This window comes from Danio aesculapii, chromosome 7, assembly GCF_903798145.1.
Source record: "Danio aesculapii chromosome 7, fDanAes4.1, whole genome shotgun sequence".
NCBI lineage: Eukaryota > Metazoa > Chordata > Actinopteri > Cypriniformes > Danionidae > Danio > Danio aesculapii.
In genome coordinates this window covers 65,256,809-65,276,608 of record NC_079441.1, presented here as the reverse complement: position 1 = coordinate 65,276,608, position 19,800 = coordinate 65,256,809, and the positions used below count along the sequence as shown (strand labels likewise).

Sequence of the window (19,800 nt, the reverse complement as noted above, 5' to 3'; positions counted from 1 at the left end):
TACAAAAATATATCAACATTATTAAAACAGAAACTGCTCCTGGTTAAAATAATGATATCTGGATGCATATAATCTGATGCCAGTATCAGTATAAAGCAATAATATTGGTACTTTTTTGTTATTTACTTTTCACGCTAAAGGATTAGTGGGATTTCACCAAGCAGGACACGTTCTTGGATGAACAAATAGGCCGTGGAACAACATTCCAATCAGTTTATGTTAAATTTGGGCTTACAATTAGGGCGGTCGTCTACATTGTTGTTATCTAACTATTATTCCCTTCTGATTTTGGGAATAATTTACCGTTAAGATTTAGTTTAGGGGTAGGGATTACGTATTGATTACATTTTCAATCAAAAATAATGTTTCAGTATCAAAATCAAACCTACCATATAAAGCGCGCGGCCGGAAATTGCGCGCGAAGACCTGACAGGTCAGCAAAGTTCTTTATTCTGAGGTGAGTTTTACATTTTACAATGAAAATTACTGTAGAATAACAACACTGACATGTATAGGAACACGATATATCATCTAACCTCATAAATTGTGTACAGTTTGTTTTTTCTGAGGTACTTAAAAAAAAAATAAAAAAAATCAAAAACACGACGCGACCCAGTCGACAAACAATTCTTTAGATGATTTTTTAATCACACATTATAAAAAAGGTTTCCAACATGGCATCAATAATACAATAAAAGCCTACCTATGGAAAGCATTGCACAATACGAATGAGAAATACATAAGAACTAGAGAAAATTAACTTTAAAAATTACATCATGAGGCGTCATTTTTATGACCGCCTCATTAACCATTTCAGTAACTATATTTCTACTTAATATAACCATAAGATGTTTGTATATTTCATTTCTTATCAGGGCATTGTTTTTATTCATTCCTGAAGATTGAGAAACACTGACAAAAATCTGCATATTTTGATTCATGTGCCAACCAACCACAATCCAAGCATACAGAAGAAAAACAGAGCTCAGTGTTCAAAGACAAACACCGGACTCACATTGAGGCTTTAAAATGTCATCTTATAAATCTGACAAGTTGAAAACTGTCTCCAGATTAATAATAAACTTAATCTTAAAGTAGAATATGAACTACAAGAAAATGTAAGGTTGCTGACACAACGAATGTTCTTTGTTCCACATATTAATACCAAAGAACACATGAAATAAGGCCAAATAAATGCTGGTGTGTAACTTTATTGAAAGCAACAGTGGTACACTGAACATTCTGAGCTCGTACACCTTACAGTAACACTTTTTAAATAGCAAATCATCGTACAGACGCCACACAAGAGCGGCTCCTACCTAATGATAAAGCTTCATTTTTTCCCCCTCATGATTAAATAAATACAGACATCATGGGCACACATGAAAGTTAGTAAAACCGCGATTCAGAAATTGAACATCCATACCAAATTTCTCATCTCGTTTCATCTTTATTTATTTATTTTTTTACCAATTAAAATGCATTTTAAAAAAATTACACATTTCTGTTTGGATCAAATCGTTGCATCTAAACAGGCTGTGTTTGGTATTCCCTGAACATGCTGTAAAGAAAAAGAAGAATAATTCAAGTATCAGCTTGACAAGTAGCGGAGGGGGATGAAAAGAAAGAAAAAGGCCGCATAATTCATCTCTCCCAAATGGCTTTGATCATTATTATAAGAAATAGGAGGGGAGGGCAAAAAAAGTACAGTCAAACAACAGGAAAGTAAACCATTTTTTTTTTCTCCACAGACTCGAGCACCTTGCAGATGGAGAGTTTTCATTAGACTCCATTACACACAGCATAATAAACACCCAGTACTGTGAGGTACGAAAGCATCGACTAAACATCATGGTAACCGATGATTACTGAGGATCCGTTGTAACAAACAAAAGAGAATATATATATTGCAGCAACTCAAATATGACACTGAGCAAAAGTGCATTTCTATAGTTTTGTGCTGAAAGGAACAGCAGCAGAAAAGGCTCTTGCAAATACAGGTTTCTTAAAAGCAAAACAAATGTATAATAATAATAATAAAAAAAAAAAAAGATGCAGTTTTAAGCTGCTAATACCGTTTATCTGTGGTGGGTTTAACAGATGCTAGTCATTACATGCTTAAACGATGAGGTCGAAGAGAAGCGTGAAGTAATACGTTGGCTTGACACTGCAGAAAACAGCGGCATGGAATGAAGTGCGGCAGTAAATGAAGGTGAAAGGCTTTGGCTGGTTGTTTAGTCAGCTTCCTCCTCGGACTCCTCCTCTTCTGCAGTCTCCAGCCACATGAGCCACTGGTTCACCTGAACAACAGAAACAGAGATTGTGTCAATAGCCATGCTTCTATCCACTAGTTATGTAACGGATCACAAATCTCATGATTCGGATCACACTATGGTTGAGTCACGGATTGGACCATTTTACAGATCAGCAAAAAAGGGAGACGACAAATGTAATTTGCTTACCATTTATACAAAAATATTACTGCAAAAACCATTGGCTTAAACAAACAGAACCCCGCTGAATAAAAGGATAATATAAAATACTAAAAATGATCTTTGCTGCTGTTGTGGAGAATGCTAAATATAGAAATATAACATCTTGTACAACATTTATTTTCAAGTCATGATTCAACAATTCACAAACTTAATCTGAGCTACATCCAATGCTTTTCAATACGCTCAGGTAACCCCACCCATCACAGTGACATCACTCACTCCATTGAGTGCACTGTGTCTGACATTGCGTCGCTGAGTGATGCAATTTCAGCTTGCATCATAAAAGCTGCATCCAGATACTATTGATTTAGCGACATCATTTTGATGGTTGTTTGGCGCCACCTATTGGGTTATACAATGTAATTGCTACAACATTCACCAGAGTTAAGTTCCATTAAACGGGGAATTTAATCTTCACCATAAACATCAGTGTTTATATCTGAACTATAAACCGTTATCCCAGTTCTTATGCGATATTTAATTGTTTGTAACGAACTGAAAGTGTAAAAACAATCTCTCGATCAAGCGCAGATTTGAATGCAACGCTTTAAAGGATTGATAAACATACGCAAATCATTATCATTCATGTTGCGCAGGTTTGAACTGACATGACCATCTTATAATGTTTAATTGTGTAGCTTTACACTGAATGCATTAATGCAGGCTAAACAAACAGTGACAGAAACCCTTTTAATAACCTAAGAAAGCATTTAGGTCCCACCACAACTTTTTCCTTCATTATTTTTTACAGGGAAGACAAAATGCTTTCATACACGTTATTTGAATGACGCGGGAGGTGATCTCTCTGCAAATGTTATAAAATGTTGGATTAACCTACAAGTACAAAAAAGTTATTAATCCATGGGTCACATGTGTTCCGAACTGTAGGTTGTGATCCATTACATGTCTACTATCCACCCATTTTTGAGCAGGCAGACAGACAGATAGAAAGATACAACTTTTGGTCAGCATCCATCTATCTATCATCCAGGATAATTGCTCATGGATAGATACTGCTGGATGAATAGATATGGATAGCTATTCTGGATTATCTTAATCGACAACAATAATGCAGCTAACAGAGTAATCCACAGACAAAGAATCCTGGTGAAAGGGTATCATTGATTACTGCAGTCAGAGGATTGAACATGTTGCTCTTTACCTGGAACAATGCTTTCCCTTTCCCAGGAAACTCCTGGGAAATGTCTTCTTTCCATGCTAAGAAGGCCTCTTCTTCAATGATCTCCATATCATAAAAGTTGACAAAGTAACGCAGTAACATTCCTACAAAAATAACGAGGGAGAAAATCCTTATTTAAAATAACTCTTTACAAATTTGACTGTTCTGATATTTTTATTTACTTAAAAAAAACAAATTGTACTATAAAATGTATAAAGAACACTTTAGTAATTTAATCAAATAACCACTACTTCTACGACTGATTGATGGTATCAAAAAAAAAAACAAAACAAAAAAAAAAACATTTATATTTAAAGACTATAGGAATAACTTAAATCTATACATTTTCCCCATCTATAAATCACAAAACTAAAATGTATATTTAAAAAAAAAAAAAAAAAAAAAAAAAAAAAACACAATTTCTAATCTGAAAACGTTTACATACCTTTAGGAAAAGCATGTGCATTGCAATGGACTTGCAGTGCATAGAGGGCACTGACTTGTAGCTCCACATGATCATGCAGGAATTTTTGCATCACCGGTTTGAAGGCAAGGAGCAGCTGCTTCTCCTGGTCGAGCTGCTCTTTCGTAGGTGCAGATAACTGCTCTTCATCATCAGTGGCATACACCTCATGGAAAATATACTGCAAAAAGCTGGAAGAATTGAGAGGTTAAACCAAGTGTAAACCGAATTAACCTTAACAAATGTCTTTCGGTTTTTAACAGTCAACCATACCTGGTCATCAGAATGTTAACGAACCCCCTATCGGTGTGCAGTTTGGGAGAAATGTTGTCCTTTATCCACTTGTAGATGGTCTGCGGGGCAGGATCTGCTTTAATCTGCTTCAGCAGCTCTTTCTCCAGCTTCATGAGAGGGAATAAGAAGCTCAGGCCCTTCCCCTCTAAAATCTCCAACATGCGATCTTTGTTTTGATCAATTTCTGGTGGAAGAGACAGTAATATGGGGGATATCATGAAGTCCAAAAAAATTTTCCAGCATACAGTGATAAGAATTGCGTCAATCTTTTCTTTATTTAATAAATAACTTGTGCCTCAGAAGACCGTATGCAGACACGCAATGAACACGTGGTGGCGTTTGAAGCAGAGCGCAGACACTTGACATTTCTGACGGTCATTAATAATATAAAAACACTAATACTGAAATGGTTAAGGCGTTTTAGAATGACCAAAACAACATTTCAGATGTTTTACAATGTGCTCAGCCTGCTGGTTTGGCCATTCACACACATTTTTTATCACCACATGATCTCTTAAACAAAAAAAAAAAAAAAAAAAAAAAAAAAAAAAAAAAAAAAAAAAACACACATGACAATGCGCATACTGAAATTTGTTCGGTAAAGGGTTTCTATCGTAGTTTAAGGCCATCCTTTCTTATCGAATAAAAACTTTATCCCATTCAGTTATGTGTAGTTGTTTTTTTGCTCATTTTTATAACTTATACGCATCTTGGCATTTCTTTCTACCAATTTTTTTATGCGCATATCCAAAATGCGCATAAAAATAGGAGGATGGAAACATAGCTAGTAACAGGTTTAAGTTTCAGCCACTGAAAATATTATGCCTGAAAGTGAATTCTTGGTTTTGGCTGAAATTACTGAATGAAACAGTGATGCTTCGTTAAAGCTCCTCTGATGACAGGTTATGTCTGTAATGAGTCTATTTAGTGCAGAAAATTTGTTTTCCCATCAACTGTGTAAACATTAGATTTGGGGTTGACTTTACCAATTTCTCAATTTTAAAGTGACATAAAAAAATATATATATATATAGATAGATAGTTAGATAATCTCTTTTCAACAAAATGAAACAATGCTGTTTTCAGTTGATGGGTTGTTAAATACTTTGTTATTCTGTCACAAGAAATATCCTTATGTATAGGATAAATACCATTATTATGATACAACTAACCCTAAAAAATGCTTTATCAGCAATAAACAGGGTTCATACACATTTTTACTAAAATCCCATGACTTTTCCAGAACTTAAGCACATTTTCATGACGTAATGTTTCATGTAATGTCTACATATACATGATAAATAATAATAAAAAAAAAAAAAAAAAAAAAACATTCTAATTACAGCATATCATAGGACACGCAACAATCTATTTTTTGTTTAAATATCTATGCAAAAAAGATTTTGATAATGGTTACACAGCACTAACACTGTGAGAGCAAGTTTTTGGCCAAGGACAGAAAAGTAAAGATAACTAACCTGTATTCAAGTTAGGGCTGCACAATGTATAACTTCAGCATCAATTTCACAATGTGTGCATCCGCAATAGTCACATCGCAAGATATGCAATGTTGGGATTATAGTTCAATCATAATGGAGTAAAAGTTTATCATCTGCATGCATTTTTAAAGATATAGTTCACCTAAAAATTACTTTTCATTACACCCTTCACTTGTTTCACACATTTATGGGTTTCCTTTTTTCCCCATTTAGTATTGAAACAAGTGAAGTGTGAGTAAACGGAGTACATTTTAATCTTTGAGTGAACTGTCCCTTTAAGGCCTGTGACTGTGTGAACGTTTCAAATTTTAAAACATCCAGCCACAAGAAATGTTTTGTAACTTTAATAAAGATTAAATAAATTCACTTTTGTCTTTGCTATATTTTTTCTATGCTTGTAATTTATTATTCGAGATTCGCTCCTCTACAAAATCCCCTCAATTAATCCAAATTAACCCGTTTAATCATCTGGTGAAATTGTATTCACATCGCAATATATAAATCACAGAAATACAAAATATCGTAATGTCAGATTTTTCCAATATATTGTGCAGCCCTAATTCAAGTATACTTGAAGTATATTTGTTAAACTAATTTCTATGACTTGCAAAACTTTGTGGGATTTTCCTTTTTATTCTAAAACTTTTCCAGGCCTGGAAAATGCCACGTCAAAATTCCATGACCGTATGAACTCTGAATAAAAAAATATATTTTATGTAATGATAAAACAGGTAATCGATATATTTCAAAGTCAATTAACAAAACAAATGTGCGCAAACATTAAGACTTTAAAATGCTATGAATACAAATGCTTGGCATATGATTAACTATTTATTGCACTTTTCTGTGATATGGATATTGCATTCTCTGATCTATTGTGCAGCCCTAGTTACAAAGCATTTAGAAATACAGTTTTCAAAAGGTATCATTAACATAATACAGTCAATTTCCTTATAGGTTTTCAAAAGGACCAGAATGATGATGCAAGATAACAAGAACGATATACAACATATACAAAAGCACCAACCTGGCAGCATCTTCTGCATGTTGACCTTACTCTGCTGGAAGAGGTCAGTCAGCCACTCCCGATCTTTTAGTTTGGCCATTTGCTGCAAGCAGAGGAGGAAAAGAGGGAAGTGTGTGCCGTTCTCCAGCGGATGAGCCAACTCAGCCATGCTCACGAGTTCAGCAATGATTGCCCGGGCAGCAAACTGAGCCAGGTAAGACTTTACCAAAGGAACATCCAACTCAATCTTGGGACACTGGTCCAGAACATTGAGGAAAGCCTGGAGAAAAATGTTATGTTAGAAAACACCCTCAGTTTGAGTTCAGATGCAGCGAGAGTAAAGGCTTCGGTATCCTTCAAACAAAGTGTTTTTTTTTGTTCTTCATTTGAAGGCAAAAGTCTAAGTGATGTTATACCATTTCCAACACTCCCGTTCAGCAGTAGGCAGAGTGTTATGCTGCTTTAATACTGCCAAACACAACGAGAGATAATAACAGATCATAAACACCTAGTAAACGGCCTTCTCCAGCAAAAAGCACCATGTCACATGGCTTTAATTTTGCCGTTATCGGACACCGATTGGAACAAGGTTTAGAACTTTATCAGATGTGGCATGACATGATTGTGCCTCTTTGAGGGTTAAGCATCAGACAGAGTCTTTCCACAGGCGATAGTACAGGTGCGGATCTCTACCAGCTCTGCTACTCGACCCCCCCAGTGCATTCAAGTTGCTAATTTGGTGTAATGCTGGACTTATTCTGCTGTCAGACTATGAACTTGGAGAATACGGAGCACATCAAAGATGGAGCTCCATGACACAATGACCAATGGTGGCTCAAAAAAAGAGGTTTAGGAACAAAATGAATTCCCCAAAAAGTTTGCTTTGGTGAGCCATTTCGAACTGCCAAAACAAACTCAAAAGAACTTCGTTGTTGCCAGATTTTGTTCGAAATGACCGATTATTTTTGAAGTATACCGGGGCCTTAAATGTGATTGGTGTGTCGACATACTAGGGGAGCCAGTAACCACAAATTGAAATGATCTAGAAATCTAGAAAGATTTGATTAAATGCAATGATTAGCATACAAAGTTAATTGCTGATGTTGCATCCATGTGAGCAAAGAGTTTGTTACTGCAAGTGTCATTTTCTTCCCAAACGTGCATGATTGCACAAAAGAAAATCTGGAGAAAAGGCCAACATTAGCTATGCTTCTCCAAAAATGCGCAAAACTGGATTGCATAAAAGACTTGCGAATAAAGCAGCGTTTACATCCAACCAAAGAGAACAAAATCATCACTTCGATTAATTGGTGCTAAATATCAACATTAAAATGGAATTTGCTGCGATAAGCTGCGTGCATCTTTTAATCATTAAATAAATTACTAGTGCCTCAGAAGGCAATCCTAACAAACAGTGAATGCGCGGTAGCGTTAAGGCGTGAGGCGCGAAGCATTGACACTCTTGATTCTGGAGGTCATTAATAATATAATAACACTAATACTGAGACGGTCAAGGCATTTTAGAATGACCAAAATCCTACTTAGTTATGCACATATATTGAAGAGCATTTTCAAAATGTATGCGCATCTTGGCGTTTCGGTCAACCGTTTTTTTTATGCGCATATCCAAAATTCACATAAAAATAGGTGGATAGAAACGTAGCTAGTAACATATAAACAGGGTTGCCAAGTGCAAGGAAATGTTACAGCCTAATAACAGCTCAAAATCTTTCCAAAGGAAAGGAAAAGTATTAATTTTTCCCCCTTATTCAGTCAGTCAACTGCTGGATTCCCACAAACCTAAAGGTTTACGATTGCTAACTAAATTAATTTAGAAAAACTAAAGTCACTATTTTTGTTGTGCACAATCATTTCTATAGCTTCACGAAATTACAGTTAAAGCACTACATACATGGTTCATTTTGATCATCTTTTTACCAGATTTTATCAGTACAGAGAAAACATTCATTGCGGTTTATATAGCAGCAGGTTTGTTTTGCTTTTTTTTTTTGTAGTGATCCTTGTTATATTTATTAAAGACTTCTGCTCTAGCTCATTTCCCAGCTTGTTCTCTTTGAATGACAGTCTTTATTTGCTCCTGCCCTGTGTTCATCTACACACCAAATCAACAATTTGAAAACATTAAGTCACTTTCTAAGATCTGGGCATAAATACAGCAGTATGTGGGTTGCCAGGTATGGTTAGCAGGAGCAAACAATTTAGTTTTTATTATTAATACTATTATTATTTTTGTGTTGTTTGTAGCCTCAGCACATTATGATGAATATATAACCATCATTAAAAAAAAAAAAAAAAAAAAAAAAGACCAACATTTTTTCCCCACAACTTTTAAAATAGCCCAAACTGTGCAGGAAAACCACCTCCCTGGCAACACAGTTTATAAATGTCCATGATGTTTGTATTGTGTTGGGTTTAACCCACTTCAAATGGTCCATGTACTTCAAATCAATGCCGTTTTTTCCAAGCGTAACAGTAGAAGGTTTTTAATGGACCCATGCATGCTCAATTTTTGTTCTGAACATAAACCACATACAGACAACCCACATTATCCTTCAAACACACACCTGCAAAAAGTTCTCTCCTGATACCAGTCCCTCCACGCGGAGCTTGTTGATCAGAGTGCTGACATGCTCTCGGTCCTCATCTGGGTTCTCCAGTGAGCAGATGATCATCTTACTCAACATCTCAGGTAGGAAGTGTTTGGGAGCCTTCATCTCCCGCACCCCGTTCACAGCATCATTCATGTTTTTGCTGCTCAGGAACGAAGTCACCACAGTCTCCTGTACAAATAAAATTACAAGGAGAGGCTCATTCAAATGTTTTGGTGGACAAGCGTCAATGAAAAGATGTCAAAGGGTACATACAGTCATCTTAAGAAGTTCCTCTTTAGCAGGAGGTGGCTTCTTGATCGTCTTCTGTGGCTTCTCCTGGATTGGAGGTGGATTTGTTTTCAGCCCAAGCTGTGGTGGCTAAACAAAGGGTAGGGTTAAATACACTTTTAAAAAGAAACCGACTCAGTTCCTTTGCGAAATAGTCTTCATTACCTGTCCCAGCGGTGGTGTGGATGTACGTGGAGGTTGAGCACTAGGAGGAATCATTGTTGGGATCTGAGGCTGCAACTTTGGCATTTGGTTTTTGTTCAAGATGAATGACTGAGCCGGTCTCAAGCTAATCTGAAATAGGAAGGATGAATAATGAATAATGAAGACGAAGAAGAAGTGGATCACATGGCACTTCTCTAAAATTCACTTTGGCTAATTACGACCCCAAAAAATAGAAGTACAATAAAAAAAAAATTAGTTATCTGGAAAAACTAAAACATTGACTTAAAATGGATTCTTTTGTTGTACTGTAATCTTCAATTTTTATTTTTGCACCCAACACATTTCTATTGATGAGAACTACTGAAAGGCTGTTGAGTTGATGCAAAATAAAATGTGTTCATACCTCATCAGCATTTAGCTGTCCTTTCTTAGTGAATCGTGGTGGCATATCCTTGGACTGAGCTTGCTGTTGAGATGAATGAGTCTGGTTTGACAAAGTGAAACATGCTTGTTAGTTCCAGTAACATTTCGATACCCTGAAACATCAATTATGTGGTGCCTTGGCATTTACCTGGTTGGATTTAATGAAAGGCTGAGGTGCAGGAGTCATGTGGCCACTGTGCCCATTGTAAAGAGGGTTTGTGCGGCGGCCCATGGTTGGCGAATACCTGTCCTGAATGACCCCGGGGCCAGTTCCAATCCCACTGCCTAAGACCAGACAACACTGTTATTAAGGTTGCAATGAACCACAGTACAAATCCAGTCATGCACCACCTGCCCCTGAAATGTCAATAGACTTCAGGACATACCTGGCATCTGCCCAAACATATCCGCTAATCCCCCAAGAGTTTCTCGATCAGGTTTTATTCTCGTCGGCATGAACGAACTCTCTTGAAAGAAGTCAGTCCTTATTCCTTGAGTCATAGGTGGAATAAAAACGCCCAAATCCTATAAGGATAAAAAAAATAATAAATAAATAAAAATAAATAATAATAATAATACTGATAAGTAAACCTGTTTTTATACATCTGCAATACATAGTTTTTTACAACTTAAGGACACAAACACCTTGCTTATAGAATTATTCGTACCCACAAACTGCAGATCACAAAAATAAATAAAAAATAAATTAAAAACCTTCCAAAAATTGGAAGTGTTTACAATTTGGAAAATCTGTGATTGGTTTAAAATAGGAACATTTTCGGAGATTTTGATATTGAAATAGAACCAAATTTTAAAGTAACAATATTGTTTTGAAACCCCAATGTCTACGGTAACATGCTAACAACATGTAACAGGTGACTAAAATACGGTTTCAAAATGAAAAAGAGGCCAGTTTGGGACAGGCTCCAGAACCATTCTGGTGGTACTAGTTGTCCTCGTGTTAACAGGTGTGTTTAACCACCATGCAACATACACCAAAGGGGAGCAGCACTGAAAAACCCTCATCTTGCAAAATGTTCTATACTACGCATGTATGATTGATAATGCAACAATACGCGACACATGATTTGACCGTTACGGGATGATTTTCTCACGTTTAACAAAACTAGACTGTCCTTTTAATTATGAAAATGTGTTTTAAGCTGAATTGCTGAACTTTTCTTTGTGAAATTGAAATAAATCAAATAAAAAGATTTAAATAAAAAACAAAAACCATTCAATAAAAAGCTTTGCCTTTGCTCTTTTCACGTTTATAATTAGAGGAAACCACTGCATGTTAGTCATGATCCAAACAAAGATGTGCATAGACAAGAGCATTTTCAAATATAATTTAGACTGTTTAATTCTGAAATTCTAAGCAAAATTAGAAGGCTCTGGTGTTAGTTTTGTAAAACCTTTGGCCTACAATATAAAACATCTGAAAGAAATAGCAAACAGGCTGAAGGAGACTTAAATAGTAGGCCAGCAAGTGGCACTTAAGAACAGCAGTGATGGCATTTCCTGGCTTACCACTGCAAACAGGAGCACTGCACTTATGAACACCATTTAAATATGTATCATTCAGAGGCAGGATGAACAGAAAAAAAAAAAAAACGTAAACTTTCTATAGTATTAAAGAAATATGTATTTATATAGCGCACTTATTACGAATGGACATACACCCACAGTGCTTCACAATCATGAGAGGGAGGTCTCCCCATTCCACCACCAGTGTGCAGCATCCACTTGGATGATGCAATGGCAGCCACAGGACAACGGTGCCGGTGTGCACACCAGCAATAGGTCGAGTGGAGAGACAGTAAAGAGCCAATTCGGTGGATGGGGATGATTGGGAGGCCATGATGGATAAGGGTGAATGAAGGGAATTTGGACAGGACACCAGGGGTACACCCCTAACTCTTTACGAAAAGTGCCATGGGATTTTTATGACCACAGAGAGTCAGGACCTTGGTTTAAAGACTTATTTGAAAGACGGCACCCACTAACAGTATAGGCCCAATCCCAATTCTATTTTTGTACCCCTACCTCTTGGCCCTTAAAACAGAGGGTGAAGGGGAAGGGCTTTAAAATGTACCCCTAAGAATTGGGACAGCACTACAGCACCTGCACATGTCATCATATGTCATTGCGATCTCTTGCTTCAAATGAGATCAGACGATCGCGACTGCTGTAGTTATTCCAGTTGTGTTATTTTTTTGGTATTTATCTTTAGGAAAAAAAATCACTGAAGGCAACGATATCATGTTATCATAACGATGTAATGTGGCAATAAGATTGTAACTGTACTGTGCATTCACACAGTGACCATATTCATGCAAACACACCAAAATCAACATTAACATTATGCCAGACACTGTAAAAAGCTCATTCCCAGCCACTAGACATTACTGACAGGGTTTTCGTGTTAGAATGTTGTGGTACTGCTGTACAAGACTTATGATTATGAATTATAGATTGTGAAATTTAGCGGTTTTTATTTTAGCGCTTTTTTTTTTTTTTAAGCATGATGGTAAAACACAAACGTGGTTATAAAAATATTAAAACGTGCTTTTATGTTGTAAAAATTTGGAATCATGACAAATATAAAAAAAAATAAAATAAATTGTGGCTCTCCTTACTTCCGGGTGCTGCGATCTTGCTGTTTGCGGTGGTGTATTCTGGGATACATACCCGTTGGCTTCAAGTGTGGTCCTAAAAAAAAAAAATCTTTGTTCGAAGGGCTATTTACCCCTTCCCTTTACCCCGACACCTTGAAGCTAAAGAGACTTGGGACACCCCTACTCCTTTACGGGAACGCACAAAAAAAGGGGTAGTGGTAAGGGCTAGAATTGGGTCATAGTGTACCCTTCACTTTACTGGGGCATTAGGACACACAGACCGCAGATTGAGTGCCCCCTACTGGCCTCACTAACACCACTTCCAACAGCAACCTAATATCCCATATGGTCTCCCATCCAGGTACTGACCAGGCTCAGCCCTGCTTAGCTTCATGAGTAACCAGTCTTGTTTTTTGTTTTTTTTATTTATATTTTTTTATTGCCAGTGGGTGGTTGAGTTCAAGTGCATCAAATGAAAAGCGTTCTGAAGGGGGGGCGTGGCATGTCATACTAGAGAGCATTTTATTGGTAACGATTTGACGAGAAACTGAATGTAGTGAATAAAGTCGTTGATCTATTTAGGCGGAAGTCACAAACTGCAAGCTTTGTTTATAGCAATTTTAGGTCTCCTAAATGTGAATTATCACCGTTTTGGTGTGCGCACTAGATTATAGATATTATAAAAACAAAACGAACAATGCTGATACTAACATCTAAAAAAACTCTTACATTCATGGGACCTGTCTGAATGGAGTATTTAATCCAAAAAAAAAAAGGGGGGGGGGGGGTCAAGAAATAATTAAAGGGCAAGATCTGACCTTTACTGCATCCTGACGGATCTGGTTGATAGTCTTAGGTCCATTATCAATAAAAGCTTTCCGAGGCACCCAGTTGTTCTCTCGCAGCTCCACTGTATCCTGAAGCAGGAATCGAATCCTAGCAGGCAAGTCCTTGTTGTTCATTAAGGATCGCATACGGCCGAAGTACTGATCCATTAAAGACTGCAAGAGAAAAGTGTGTTAGGAAATGCCACTGCGCCTTAATGCAGTCAAAGTCCTGGTAGTCTTAAAGCAGCTTACCTTGGCTTTCTCATGATCTAGCCTTGGCCCCACGGTTCTCATTATCTGACAGAGGCACTCCAAATCCTCCCCCATATCCTTAAGTTGGACTCTTTTCTTCTTTTCCAGAAGCTTCAATCAGGAGAGTTCACGTTAGAATGAAGGCCGAGAGCGAACAGCAGTATTTAAATGGATTATTTATGAATGACTCACTGTTTTGATGCATTTATGAAGGATAGACTCATGAATGAGATCGAGCTTGCCAAGTTCTCCAATGAATTTGATGTTGCCCAGCATTTTGATCTTGGCAATGCCACGCTGCTCCTCCTCCTCAGAGGTGAGAGGGCTGTCATTTTTATCATAGACTTACAAAGGGAAAAAAAAAAAATTAAGTAAAAGGACATATCAGCAGTATTGAGATAATACTGGCACTTCCAGAAATCTACATACTGTCAACATTTCTGGTGCGGTTTTCAAATTCATCTTGAAGTTTGGATATCAGAAGTCTCCTGAATGTCTGTAGGAACACGATTAGATAATTGAATAAGTGTACTTTGTGTTGTGAAGCCTCAGGCAAACAGATAAAAATGGCAAATTCTTACAGTGCTCTGCTTTTGTGATGATTGGATCTCTGTTGATGGGCCGTCAAAGTTTGGTGCATCCTCTGCCAAACGCAGACATAGCTGAGCATATAGCGAGCTATACTTCGGCTCTTCGAGGGCTTTGTCTACAATCTAGTTGAGAAAGGAGTAGATGGTTCAATATCAATATAATTAAAGCTTTAAGAATTACACAACACTTCAGATTTAAAAAAGTTAATTCAATGATTTTATCACTGCTGGAAATAAGAGATGCCTGGAATTAAATTCTTACTCAGAAAAAATAGCCCAATACAGGTATTAACTTTAAATTAATCCCTTACAAAAGAGGTCTTACTGCAACATTTACTGATGTAAAAAAATAAACAAAAAAATTACACTCATATCACTTTAACTAGGTGCTCAGCCAAAATGCTAAACGTGCAATATGCATGCATTTATACATACTCAAAAAGGCGGTAACACCAAAGCTCCAAAAATGCAAATTTAATAAATTAAAAAAAGGCTAACACAAAGCACACGTATACTGAAGTGAAATAGGTTCTTTAAAAAAAAAAAAAATTGTAATGCGTAACTCGACTTTGCCCATCATAAATTGACTGAAAAACAATTTTTATTAGAAATTAAAATTAGAAATAATTATATTGTAACTTTAAAATCATCATTGCATTTTGCTATAAAACTACTAGTTGAGGAAGTGTTGAGGAATTTTACAAGTTTATTAAGTAAGCTAGAAGGATACTGAAAAAAAAACAGTGATCTCTTTAATAACCAACATCTAGCATTACATTTTAATAAATCAATTAAATTGTTTGCAACCGAACAAAGTATACAAAATCTAGTTGATAAAGGAGTCGATAGGTCAATACATGAATATAATAATAGCTTTAACAATGTAAACACTTCAAGTTACATTCTATCAACACTTGCTGCCGCTTTGAATTTTATCATCTTACTTAGTTTAGGAAATAGCTCAATTCAGTTATTAAATTATTAATTGTCTTTAGAAGCATTTAAAAGTGCTACAAAAGGAAAGGGGATCTTATTGTAATGTATAAAGAAGTGAAATAACTTCTTGAATGAGTGAAAAATGAGATGCATGACTTGACTTTGCCCATGCTAAACAGACTTGAAAACCCCCCACTAACTTTAAACACTCCTTTAAATTTGAATAAGGTTAAAAATCATCATTGCATTATGCTAGTAACTACTAGCATTGATTGAGGAATTTCACCAGTTTATTAAATAAACTAGAAGGACACAAGGACAAAACGGTGATCTCTTTAGTAAGACCATCAATGCCGCTCTGTAGGTCTATTGGAGACATTCACAAATATTGCTAGCAAATCTAATAAATGTTGGAGATATACTCGTTACATAAACGCACAAAAGATTCGCATGCTCGTATTACATGAATGCCATGTCAAATTATAATATTGCGCTCACGACATTTGTCAATGAAACGACGCCGCAGGTAGTTGATAGATCTGAGTAAAAGATCCAACAGAGTCTGTTTTTCCAACAGCTGGAAAAAATCCTAGAGGAAACACTGCATTCCTTATAATGATCAAGACACCATTCCAATGTACAATTCAGAAGGTATACCTTTGGGGACAAAGCAAAAGCCTTTCCAATTATTTTGAATCATTTTGAGTACATTTCCAGTAAATTTTGATTGTCACAATCACTGCACCAATGTCTAACTTACATTTGAAACATAGCTGGGAACAATTGGGAAATATTCTCTGGAGGCAAAGTGGGGTTAGATATATCCTGTGAGTACATTTATAATTTTGCTCATGAACTGAAATTGAAGTACTTTTGGGATAGATATTGGAGCAGGCACATAGCCACTCCTCATCACTAAATAATAGCTTTTTTTTGCTGCCACTTTGAATTTTCATCTTACTTGAAGTTTAAGACATAATTCAGTTATGAAATTATAACTATCTTTAGAAGTGCTAAAAAAAAAGTTAAGGGATCCTATTGTAACAAATACTGAAGTGATATAGCTTCTTGAAGGAGTGAAAAATGCAATGCATAACTTGACTTTGCCCATCATAAACTGACAAAAACCCCACCTTTTTTTTTTTTTTTTTTTTTTTTTTTTTTAAACGGTTCATTCCAATTTCATTGTAATGTTAAAATCATCATAGCATTTTGTTAGTAACTACTGGCATTAAGTGTTGAGGAATTTCACCAATATTGGTAGCGTGAAAATGTAAAGTGAATAAAAATCCTCACCAGCAAGATGATTCCTTTGAGGACGAGCTTTGAATCTACGCCCACATTCAGGAGCTCAAGGCATAGCTTGTCAAACTTTTCAGGGGTCAGTTTATTAAGTATGCTAGAAAGACATGAAAACAAAACCGTCATCTCTTTAGTAAAAGCCAACATCTAGCATTTATTTTAGAAAATTGTACTACGTTTGCAACCAAGTACATAATGTATGATATATTTATTTTTACCTTTATGCAATTTTTCAGTATGACTAGATCATTTCATCTGCTATCAGCAGCATAATCTATTGTTCTTGAAAGTCAAATCAACTACAGCTTTGCAGTTGTAAATGAATTTGAATTTGTAAATGAATTTCAGAGCCTTACCCTCTCACTTTTCTGAAGATTGCATCGTGTCGTTCTTTTTCATTGGAGGAGTTGACATCTCGTCTAGTGCTTCGTGAAGGAACCCATCTCTGAACGCTAGGCCCTGGGGTTTTCCCCAGGAACTCGCTAGAAAACAATGCAACACAGTCACTTGCATTGTAAAGGATTCAATGGGCTGCTAATGTCACATGAACCACTAAAATACTATAAACAACATTTAAATCACAAGGTGTCAAAAATATTTTCGGTTTAAATTTGGGACAAGCTACCAATATATTTTACTAGTTCATTTAATTATGAAATTAGTTTTCATGACTACAAAATTGAGTTGAGACACTGAAGTCAGCATGAAACAGAAGTTGCAGAAGTCTATTCTTTACAGTTGTGACAGAGTGAAACATCTCAAATGGGATGTATGGTGGGACTTGGTTTTGTTGACCAGCTCATTGAATCTTTTTTTAGTTCATTTAGGTTTTCTAAATGCTGTGTTCTTGGTCTTTGTACAGATGTATTTATAAAAGGGACTTATTTTCACAAGATTATAAGCATAATAAAAAGTGCACTGAAATTATTTTTAATAAATAATTTCAAAATCCATTAGAAACTTTGTTTTAAAATTAATTTATGAAAACAAAAAGTACTACAATTAAATTTTATTTTGTGCAGAACTTTGTTGCTGGCTGCTTTTTGACAAATCTGAAAGATCAACAAACTCTTGGAGCCAGTGTGAACCAGATGTTGTGGAGACTTATTTTAGTATGTTGCACATCATTCCATCATACCAAAGTAACAGTAAAAAGGGCATAGTTAAGAACATGGTGGCTGAAGCCATCAAACTGACATCAGCAGAGGAGGACCGCCAATCCAAATGCTGAATTAAGAAACATTTTCTTTTGTTCACCTAAATTGTTAACTGAAGAATAATGTGCGCTAGCAAAATTAACATGGTACATTTTGATTTTACACCAAGTAACATCTTATGTATATTTTTAGTCATTTACATTTTTTTGGAGACATTGCCTCTTTGTTCCTCTGTAGAAAAAAAGCATGCTTTAATACAAATTAATTAAAAGAACATTTTAAAATGTACTGTGGTCTAATGTCTCCCAAATAAACCAAACTCTCTAAATGTACCTGTTGCCGACAGACTTGGGATAGTGCTGAGTTGCACCCCTACCTCCTCCTCCGCCCGAAGAAGCACTAGAACAGGGAAAATTATCTTTCATATCTACTAATATAACTATTTCTAATTTCAGATTTCTATAAATCAACATTCACAGAAAGCCATGTTAGAGATGTTCTGCCAGACCATCAGTTTTATTAAAATGCAACCAGTATGTACCTCACCACGAATTTAACCTCAACTAAAATCATTAATTCGCTTATATCAAAAACAGTACTTAAGAAAAATGAGTACCTGAAACGAGAAGCACCCCCCTCTGCAATCACACTCTCCACTTTGGCGGCTTGACAATGAAAGATCCTCAAAAAGAATGAGAGTGAAAGGGTGGGGGTGTAAAACACGCCTGAGAAAAGAGAAAAGCACTTTAATTCATCAAAAATCACACCATAATGGAAATGACAAGCAAAGAACTTAAAACAAAACATCAAGCAGAGAACAAATGGTTGTTTTAGTTGCTGTAAAAAAATAAAAAGCTGTTAAAAATGTAAGAAGCTGCCATCAAACCTGAACAAAGCCCAAGGCCTCTGCCATGAGCTCAGATTTCACAAAAGAACCTTGATTTATTAAACCGCAATCCTGTGATATCATATTTGTGCTCATTCAGTTATTTGCTATCATTTGCTATGGATGACATCTATACGGTTTAACGCCATGTAAACTTTATGATGATGTTGAACAATAATTAAAATCACACACTCAGTTGTTGTCATACATCTCCTCTCGTGCATTAGCATTGAAGCTAATTATCACACACAAGAAACCTGACTAGATTGAGACATTTAAGGCTGAAATAGAGCTCAACAAAGAAGCAGAAATTAAACATAAGAACTGAGTTTGATAACGGGTCACTTGTTAGCGTAACAACCGCCGGTTTATAGTCAAATGTGCGGTTTACCGGCAGGGTGGTGCGATAGAACAGCTGATCTAATAACCAGACGCCATTTTCTCATAAAGAAGCATAAAGGGAGTCAGGACAGCCACACAATTAACATAAATACACACACAGCTCACACACAGCGCTAAAGCTTTGGGTTTAGCTTGGTAAAAGCGGTCAGCTCGGCGGGATAACGGACTGTAAGGTGTTATGGGTGTAGCAAAGGTAGAAAGCGAGAACATGCGAGTAACCGGAGCCATTTTACAGCAGCAGCAGCCTAGGCTAACGTTAGATGAGAACAAGCTTACCTTTTCTAAAAGAACTTCAGCTTTGATGGTGTTGGGTTACCGAAAAAGAAAAGAAGAAAGATGAGAAAAGAAAAAGATTTTTATTTTAACGTTATTAGTATTATGTTTAAAGACAGTGCGCCTTGAGGTA

General features: G+C 36.2%; 1 protein-coding gene across 1 annotated transcript; it reads right to left on the bottom strand.

The window, feature by feature from the left end:
* Window positions 1-1,191: 1,191 nt before the first annotated feature.
* On the bottom strand, window positions 1,192-19,430 carry eif4g2a (eukaryotic translation initiation factor 4, gamma 2a). The gene is made up of 21 exons (XM_056460796.1): window positions 19,421-19,430; window positions 18,723-18,831; window positions 18,440-18,505; window positions 17,306-17,431; window positions 16,944-17,046; window positions 14,703-14,834; window positions 14,551-14,617; window positions 14,314-14,465; window positions 14,122-14,232; window positions 13,861-14,043; window positions 10,811-10,949; window positions 10,573-10,709; window positions 10,405-10,485; window positions 10,002-10,130; window positions 9,822-9,926; window positions 9,522-9,737; window positions 6,958-7,216; window positions 4,412-4,616; window positions 4,121-4,329; window positions 3,658-3,779; window positions 1,192-2,300 (listed from the first exon to the last, which is right to left on the bottom strand). Exons 1-21 carry the CDS (start codon window positions 19,428-19,430, stop codon window positions 2,235-2,237), a joined length of 2,727 nt encoding a protein of 908 aa, XP_056316771.1. The 3' UTR covers window positions 1,192-2,234.
* Between the last annotated feature and the right edge of the window lie 370 nt (window positions 19,431-19,800).

What these genes read in the sequence shown, in the direction of transcription:
- eif4g2a (XM_056460796.1), bottom strand. An exon ending in TATGTTTGGGCAGATGCCAG is followed by an intron (nt 10,710 to 10,810) that starts GTATGTCCTGAA and finishes GTCTGGTCTTAG; the next exon opens with GCAGTGGGATTGGAACTGGC. An exon ending in AAGGGAAAGCATTGTTCCAG is followed by an intron (nt 2,301 to 3,657) that starts GTAAAGAGCAAC and finishes TCTGTTGTTCAG; the next exon opens with GTGAACCAGTGGCTCATGTG.